Source organism: Corvus hawaiiensis, chromosome Z (assembly GCF_020740725.1).
Source record: "Corvus hawaiiensis isolate bCorHaw1 chromosome Z, bCorHaw1.pri.cur, whole genome shotgun sequence".
In the NCBI taxonomy this organism is placed as follows: Eukaryota; Metazoa; Chordata; class Aves; order Passeriformes; family Corvidae; genus Corvus; species Corvus hawaiiensis.
The window spans coordinates 38,930,510-38,939,055 of NC_063255.1; the positions used below are offsets into that span (position 1 = coordinate 38,930,510).

The 8,546-nt window shown below is 44.5% G+C and overlaps 1 protein-coding gene across 1 annotated transcript; it reads right to left on the bottom strand.

Annotated features, from left to right (window-relative positions):
- Positions 1–1,342: 1,342 nt before the first annotated feature.
- CTSL (cathepsin L) lies at positions 1,343–6,319 on the bottom strand. Its single transcript, XM_048292264.1, has 8 exons — positions 6,210–6,319; positions 5,761–5,896; positions 5,286–5,408; positions 5,050–5,205; positions 4,651–4,875; positions 2,914–3,082; positions 2,453–2,570; positions 1,343–1,678 (listed from the first exon to the last, which is right to left on the bottom strand). The coding sequence occupies exons 2-8, from the start codon at positions 5,884–5,886 to the stop codon at positions 1,579–1,581; spliced, it is 1,017 nt and encodes a 338-aa protein (XP_048148221.1). The 5' UTR covers positions 5,887–5,896; positions 6,210–6,319; the 3' UTR covers positions 1,343–1,578.
- Between the last annotated feature and the right edge of the window lie 2,227 nt (positions 6,320–8,546).

Here is an 8,546-nt window from a genome sequence, read left to right on the forward strand (position 1 = left end):
CAGCATTTTGCTCCCGGATTCTCATTCTGAATGTACAGACCATTGCCATTTCCTTCTGAGTATCAGCCTTTAGAGGACCACCTGGTAAGCTCCATAATCATTTCCTCCACAGCTTCCCCAAACAGTGTGGATGCCCTCCACAACTGGCTTAGCAAGTCAACTTAGTAGCTAAATTCTAACCAGTATTTCTGCTCTGTGGCTTGTTAAATAGCCACTGGGCTGAGTGAGGCTCTTCCTTTAAAAAAACAACAAACCAAACTTGTCAGGAAATTCAGGTTGAAAGAATTTATCTAAAAGCAGCACACAAACAACTCACAAGTATCCATAATAATGACAACTGGAACCTTGTTTTTCTCTTTAAAAGAGTTCATTAAATGCAACCTAAAGATTTGCATTATCAACAATAAGGAAGTTAATCTTCCATGAATTGTGGTCGAAGTGTTCCTTTGTGAACATGGCTAACTGGTGCTAGTTATGCTTCAGAACTACACCTCCTTCACCTACAGCCCAAGAGCAAGAGGTGATGTCAATACCAAAAAGCCAAGCCTTCGCCCCCTGCTGTTTTTGGTGTTTACCAATCCACCATCCTCTGCAGGAACTACTGGTACCCAAAACACACCTGAACAGTAGTATGTAATAGCTAATGCTCATGTTTCAGCAGCAGTGATACCTGCAGAGATAAGGACATACCGGCCACAGTGTAAATCATCTCAGTTAAGTCAGCCAGTAAGTACCACATGTAACACAGCAGCCCAATGTCACCTTCCATAGGGACAAAATTTCTCCCTCACCCCCCTTCTTTCTCCAGCTGAAGCTGGTACAGAGGGAAAACAGTATCTAATGCCCCACATATCTCCAGAAACAAGCCCTCTGAACTGTCCAGGCGTGCTTTAGCTGTTCCTCTGAAAATGCTCAAAAGGACACAACTGCTCAAACTACACAAGCGTGGCACTTTGACGTGCCACTAAGAAAACACTAACAGAACTGAAAGCTAAGTGAAGATCAGATGCTGCATGCAGAAGATGACAAGACCGAAGGTATTTGTTATGAGACACAACGAACCAGAGATATTTTTCCACTTCCCATTTTAACTAATCTGTATCATAAATTCTACACTCCTTTTTATAACAACTATTAGCCATTCCCAGATAGGGCTGCATTTTAGTGACCAACGGAGGCACACATACAGACTCCACCTAAGAGCACAATTTAGGACACCTATTTGACAAAAGTCCCAAGTAGAAAAAAAAACAAAAAGCCAAATCATCTGTACATAGTAGAACTTAAGTATTTATTTAAAAAGTAAACCTTTGGACACACTGCAATTAAAAAAGAAGAAAAGGAAAAATACAAAGAATTTATTGGATTAAGCAGTTAAAAGCCAGCAATATTACAAGCTGTTTACATACCAACATTTACATTAATTTAAACAAGTGGCATGTCACCAACATGTAAAATATACTTCAAGAGTTTCAAAAATCAAGTTGAGTTTTGAAAGACACAAGGCTACCGCATGTGAACATGGGTTTGGTCATTCAGTTTAAATCCCCTCTTGTACTGAAATGTTCAGTCTTCAAATTATACAAGTGGATAACTAGCAGCTGTTGCTATTCCACAGTGATTCTTTCTGTCCTTGGCCATGTAGATATATCCTTTGTCACCCCACTTCTCACCCCAGCTGAAAACAAAAGCAAAGGGCTCGTTTACATATTCAGAAGTTACTTATTTACTGCCCTCCCCTGTAAGTGTTTAAAACTGAAAACTGCTGCCCTTCCACATTCGCAGAGAAAATCCAAGATATCTGCAGCCAAAAACTAAAGTGTTTTCCAGCAATTGAAAGCATCCCAAGCTCACAGAAATGAAGAGTGCAGCCATTCTCTCACGAGGTAGACACATTGATGTGCAAACCTTGACTACAGGTGCCTGAAGCTCAGACACTGCTCCCAGGCAATTTAAGGGAAGTCAAAGGCTGCAAGCAGAATCTGAGGGTGGTGCCCCAGTAATGCTGAGAACATGAGACAAGCTCATGTGATGTGCCCTTTGGCATTAATTTATTTTCTCTCCAATTTAGGAGGTAACTCCATCTTAAAGTTCAAGTATTATCCTATTTCACAAAAGTGAGCACCACTCTGCTTCCAAAAAAATCCATTACACCCCCACAAGCAGGCTTCCTCCTGCTCCACTCCTTTAATATCTACTAGGTACACAGGCTGTTTCAGCACTGAGCTCCCTTAAATTAACTGAACAAGCAGAATAAAATGGCTGCTTTGGGCCCACTTTATTAGGCCGTCAGCAGCATGAGTTGGATTTTACCTTTGTCATACCATACAACCTGAAAACAGTCTCCAGATTTCCCACACACAGCTTTTAATTACTGTTGTCTCTCTACCTCTCCCCTTAAAAGTGACAAACTACTTTCTAGTCTCCCCTGGACACATGATACTGATCTTACCTGTTCTTAACAATCCAGTATTTCTTCCCATCTACATCTTCCCCCTCAAAGCCATAACCTACAACCAGAACACCATGGTCCAAGTCTTCACTGCTGCAGTCAGGTTCATAGTAGATACCTGCAAAAGTGTAAGTTCAATCATGAACAAAATCCTCTGTAGAAAACCCTTCTCCCTTCATGAGAAGCTTTGTGTATTTCAACTTAAATGTTGCACAGCTTTTTGAAAGTTAGAGGAAGGAATCATAAGTTCATTTGATCATGGCAAAAATTGAGGGACAAGTAGACACATAAGCAAGAGAAATACCTGTGGAAAAACATAGAATTAAAATAACTTCTGAATTATGTCCTATGTCACAGGATCATACCTGCTTTTTTTTTTGTCTAGGAACTGTAGGGTAATGAATACTGAGTAATTAAAAGAAACCCAGTTGTCTGAATGAAAGTAATTAACAAATCCCCACCTGACTGATAGAACTGAAATGAAGAATGGCCTGCATCAATAGCGACAGACACTGGACCCACAGCTGCAACTGCTTTCATGAGAGCTCTTTCGTGTCCTTGAGGGATGTCAACAAAGCCAGTGTCATTAGCAGCATTGTATTCTGCCTTGTAGCGACAGTCTTCATCATCCTAAGTAGAGAAAGCTGTAGTTATTACACAGTTTTTCATTTAACACACAGGTCAGCACAGAACCACCAGACATTCTGTGACTTCGCTGCTTTGAAAGCAACAGACTGAAGAGGATCCAATTGCCTCAGCAGTGCTTTGCAAGGAGGGGAATACAGAAGAACTGCTTCCTAGTTTCTCAAAAATACAGAAGTAGTAAACGACAGTGGGACCCAAAAAAATCCCCCCCAACTTTGCTGGGGTGCAGAGGGCCATCACATTCTGGAACTCTGCCTTCTTTGGTGCAAATATCTTTACAGGAAGGAAAGAAGCCCAGAATGCATTAATGGGCAATGGAAGAGAGCCAAGTATTCATTAATTACAAAGCAATCCAGAAACTGCTCATTGAGCAAGCACTTAAAATCCACAATTTTAGTATGTCCTAGTTTGAAAAGCTGTACAGAATGATTTGGAAGTTAGGAATTTGTATTACATGACCTTACATTTAACATTTGGGGGTGGTTTGTTTGTTGTTTGCTTTCTGGGGGGTTTTTTTGGTGTTTGTTTTTTTTTTTTTTTTTTAAGTGAAGCCCGAACTGCTGATGTCACAAACATTTACCTCAGGAGAGAGGTGAAGCCTAGCTTGGAAGTCAGGTCACGTGAAACTGAAACAGATTCTCACAAGCACATCCTTCTGTTATCTGCATTATAAGTTAGTTCTAAAGTTGTTTCCCCAACTAAAGGAACACAGACTATAGCTCAGTTGCTTACTTTTTGTACTCAGCAAGTTAGGCACTTCCTATAATCAACTGGGATCTCTGGAAAAGCCAAGATTGGGAAAAATTGAGATTACAGAGACACAGGTGAACAGGAACCCTGATCAAGGTTGTTCACAACAAATGGTATTTTGCTACTGGCCATTTAAACAACACAAAACAAGCTGCAACAAAAGATCCTCCATAGTGAGCAGAACTCTTAAGAGGTGAAAACCACAAACAATGGGCTCTCAAGTGATACCACAATTGACTACTGCTCTTTCATCCTCTTCTATCTGTTTAACATTTGATAGATCACTAGAGGGATTTTAAAAGCCTGTCCACTATCTCCATTTATGCACATTTAATCTAGAAACATAACTCAAGGCATTAACAGCAACTGTTGTTAAAAATCCAAATAACACTAGCCACAAGAATTAGGTGTTCTATAGGTAGCAACTCTGTAATAGGTCAATTATGGGAAGGTGAATTGCTCTCCTACCACTAAGTAGCACTGTTGACAAGGGCTGGGTTCTTGGTTTGGTGTGGCAACCAAGATAAGGCATGATAGAAAGGCAACAAGGAGGGGGAGGAAAAAGAATACTTGCTCCAGTTTTTCTAACTGGTCTGTCAAGATTTTGACCTCAAAGACCAGTGCAGTATGTGATTCCTGCTGGGGCTAGCAGTCATGCTAGTTCTCTTAGAAAAGATGCAACAGGACTAACCGATGTACTGATCTCTATACATTTGCCTTTCTAGGTATGAGTTTCCCAACACACAATTTTTTCCACGCAAAAGACATGACACCTGCAATGTAAGCTCAGCTACTACACCCACCTTTGCAGTGTATGGGTAGGACTCCTCTGAATCAATGCCCCCATTATCCTGCACGTATTGGAAAGCCTGGTCCATGAGACCACCATTACAGCCTTGATTCCCTTCAGGGCGAGAGCAGTCCACCAGATTCTGTTCACTCAGTGAAACAAGTCTGCCAGTTTTTCTGAAGTGCTGCCCTTCAAGAGCTCCTGTTGTGCTGAAAGCCCAGCAAGAGCCACATTGACCCTAAAGTATAAATTGAAATCACAAGTTACAAACCCAGTTACAAAATGGTGCTTAGTTTAGTAAGCTTGTACCAGGCATCATTAAACAGGTACAGTCTTTTTCCCCTATGAAAGTGGATGCAGCATTCAGGAAACTGGACGTGTAACTGGTTACAAATCTACCATGAGACAGTACCTGGTCTTTAACTGGAGTTACATATCCCTTCTCTCGCCAGTCTACTGATCGTGGTGCTTCCAAGAAGTTGGGCTCAAGAAACTGGGATCCTCTGTATTTTCTTTCTGTCTTCTTGTGTACATAACCATTCATCAGCTGTCTGAACTCCTCAGTTGTCTGAGAAACAAATCAATATACAGACTCACTATGTATTACATGCCACTACTTAGAACTCTATATTATGTCTCTATACATACCATATCTCCAAACTGATTCATTCCCAACTTGTAGCTGTGTTTTCCTAATGCATGATCCAGATTATGGATTTCAATCATTTTCAGATTCTTCTCCCACACCACTCTCCTCCAGCCTTCCTCTCTCTAAGGGGCCAAAAAAACAGCGTATTTCAAGAAAGCCATTCTAACCAAGTTCACTTGCACGACAACAAGCTTTTTAAGGGTCATAATACTCGGGCAAATGTACACTACTCGAATGGGAAGCCTGAACAGCGTTTAGGAGGTGGTCTTTTGCCGCCCTCATAACAAAAACAGCAAGTACAGTGCAGCTGAGTCAATGCACAAACACAGGAAAGGAACCAGGGAAGAGAAGGATTATGCTTCCCAAGAGCTGCCCATAGCCGGCGTTGTAACAAAGCAGACATGACTCAGCTGGCGGGGCCCAGCTCCGTGCGCTCAGCGCTCGCCCAGCAGCGCGCGTACCCCGGGGGCTCACCTCATGATAGTCCTTCTTGTGCCACGACTTCCACAGCTGCCAGTGCCCGTCCAGCTCGGGGTCCAGCCTCGGCGCGCCGAGAACCACGCCCAAGCAGAGGCAAAGTGTGGTGAGGAACGGGTTCATGCTGGCAGATCTGCCAAGGACGGAGGAACAGCGGTCAGGCAGGGCGCCCTGAGCGCGGGGGGATGCCACACCCGAGACCGCCCGCGCGTCCTCTGTCAGCGACTGGCGGGAGCCGAGCACCCCGCGCTGCCCGCCCCGCCCTCGGCCGTGACTGTAAACAAGATCGGGCGGCGGGGCCGGGACGCGGGGAGCACAGTCGGCAGCCTCCCGAAGAAGCAGCTGGAATGGCGGACCCTTCTCGGCAGGACCCGCCCCACGGATGGACAAGGACGCGGCCGAGGCCGGCCTTCTCCACGCGTCCCCGCCTCGCAGCCCACGCTCACCACGCTCAAAGACCGCTGCGACCTCCTCTATCCCGTACTCAACGACGCTCGGCCTCCGCGGCCCCTCTTATCCCGGCCGCGGCCGTGCCCGCCCCGCCGCGCTCATTGGCGGCCGGGCCGGGCCGCGCCTCCCGCCGGGCCCGGGGCGGGGCGGGGTCTGCCGGGGCTCCCCCGCATCACCCGCGGGACGGGACCGGGAGCGCCTGGAGGCGATGTGGGGTGCTCTGGGCCCGTCCTGCACCTCCGGAGCCGCTACGTTGGCCAGTGTTTGTCCAAGGATTTACTCCGAGTGCTGTCGGGCCGGAGATAGTGGCAGCACGCTGAGCCTGGTGTAATTTAACCCGGAGGGACTTAAAGCAGGCAGCTGGCAGAACGAAGGAAAAACTAAGTCTGGAGGCAAAGAGACACGAATGGCGGGTTTTGGCAGCCCTAGCCCTGTCTCTGTGCTCCCGGTGTGGGCTCCTGCTCGGGTCAGGTTGTTGAGGCGGCTCCCGGTGGTCTCTGGCCCTGGGTGCCCCCCGGCAGCCCGAGCCCGTTCCTCCTGCCTGGGAGAGCTGCTGCCTTTGCATCTCTGCCAGAGGTTTTGTTGAACACGGCCGGCAGGGCCACTTCCATGAGGCTGGCACCAGGCAGGTGTAAGGAAGCATCTCCCACTGGGCACAGCGATACAGCGGTGACACTGCTGCCAGAAACATTTCCCCATGTTTTAGTATCTGAAAACTTCTTTATTGTTTTTTTTCTTTGTTTGGGGATGTTGGTTTGGTTTTTTGTGTTTGGTTTGGTTTTTCGTTTGTTTTCCTCTTTTTTTTTTTTTTTTGCCTCTGGACGCAAGCTCAATAAAAAGTGTTTTAACACCAGTGTGGCTAGTGTTTATGTGCATAGCATCCAGTAACACCTGCTGAAAAACACTGTGACACCAAGCGTTGCAGCACAGATGAGATACTAGAAGGTTTATAACATGGACTTGGTTTTCATGTAAGCAGTAGTAGACAAACTGATTTTTAACAGGGAACTTGTCTACAGTAGTAAAATAACTGCAAGTTGTGTGAGGTTCATCCTTAAACCCTTGTAGGGACAGTATTGCTGATAGCTTTAGCTTATAAACTTGAGAGCATGTATTTAGTATAAAAATCAAGGCTTGCAGACTGTTACACAAGAGTGAAAAGGAAGAAATCATATGATATGTACTTCTCACTTTTTTGATGCCTTAAGACACACAGTGTGTTGCTAAACCAAGCAATACATGTTTCCTTACCCACGTAATCTCAGGAGCACTCTTTGGCCCAAGGAAACCTCACAGAGCCAAATACATAAAGATATGTTGGAGGGGTTGTCTTGTCTTTTTAAAGTACTTCTGCAAGTTCCCTATGCATTTGTATGTTTCCAGCATGCAACTTTTCACTTCATAATCAGTACACATTCAAATACCTCAGGAGAGTTAGATGTTACATCATCTAGTTTGATTAACTCATAATTAGGGATTTTTAAAAATTTTGGGTTATGGGTTTTTTTGAGATATGTGTGGCATTTGAAAATACTTAACAGCTTTTTGCTGACATTTTTTGTGCAATCAGATTTCTTGGTCTCATTTAAGTTAGCTTCGTTTGTGCAATTGTATCTAGTATTGACTGAGCATTGAAAGGCTAAAAGTAAATTATCAATGAACTATGGACAAGGAGTTCTTTTCTTAAAGGACAAACTGGCATGACAGGAGGTAATGTCTAAATTACAGAAGGTCTTGCACCATAAGTCAGTCACATGCCTGCTGTTCTGTAATGTGCCCTGAGATGCACCAAGACAAACTGATGCTTTTCTGGATGATATGAGGTCCTGTCTCTTTGGGGAAGTCACCATGCAGTCAGCTAACATATGATACTACTGTGCTGTCTCTCGTCCTGAACACTCTTGGTGCATGTACACACACACAGAGGAGTCAGATACCATTTTTACTATGAAGTTTATTTAACAACTGTACATAGGGAAATCTTAGCTGAGAATTTGTTGAAATAATTGAAGGAGACAGGAATACTTTCACGTTCAGCATGTAGATTTAGGCTTGTACTGAGTCATAAGTGTTGTGTGGATATATCAATTCCTTAGATATTTTGCTAAGGAAGTTTGAGAGGCCAGGTGGAAAAACATAAGCATATGCAAGGGAAATCAGCACCGCAACAGCCATGGTCAGAATTTGGTCATCACAAGAGTGCCATTTATAAACCTGTGATAGGAAGCCGGCCTAGAACTACCTCCAACTCCTGGATGCACATTTCCTCTCTGAGAATTTTATTATACTGCACCAATGTCAACACTCACAGCCATGTTGCAGCAGCTGTTCAT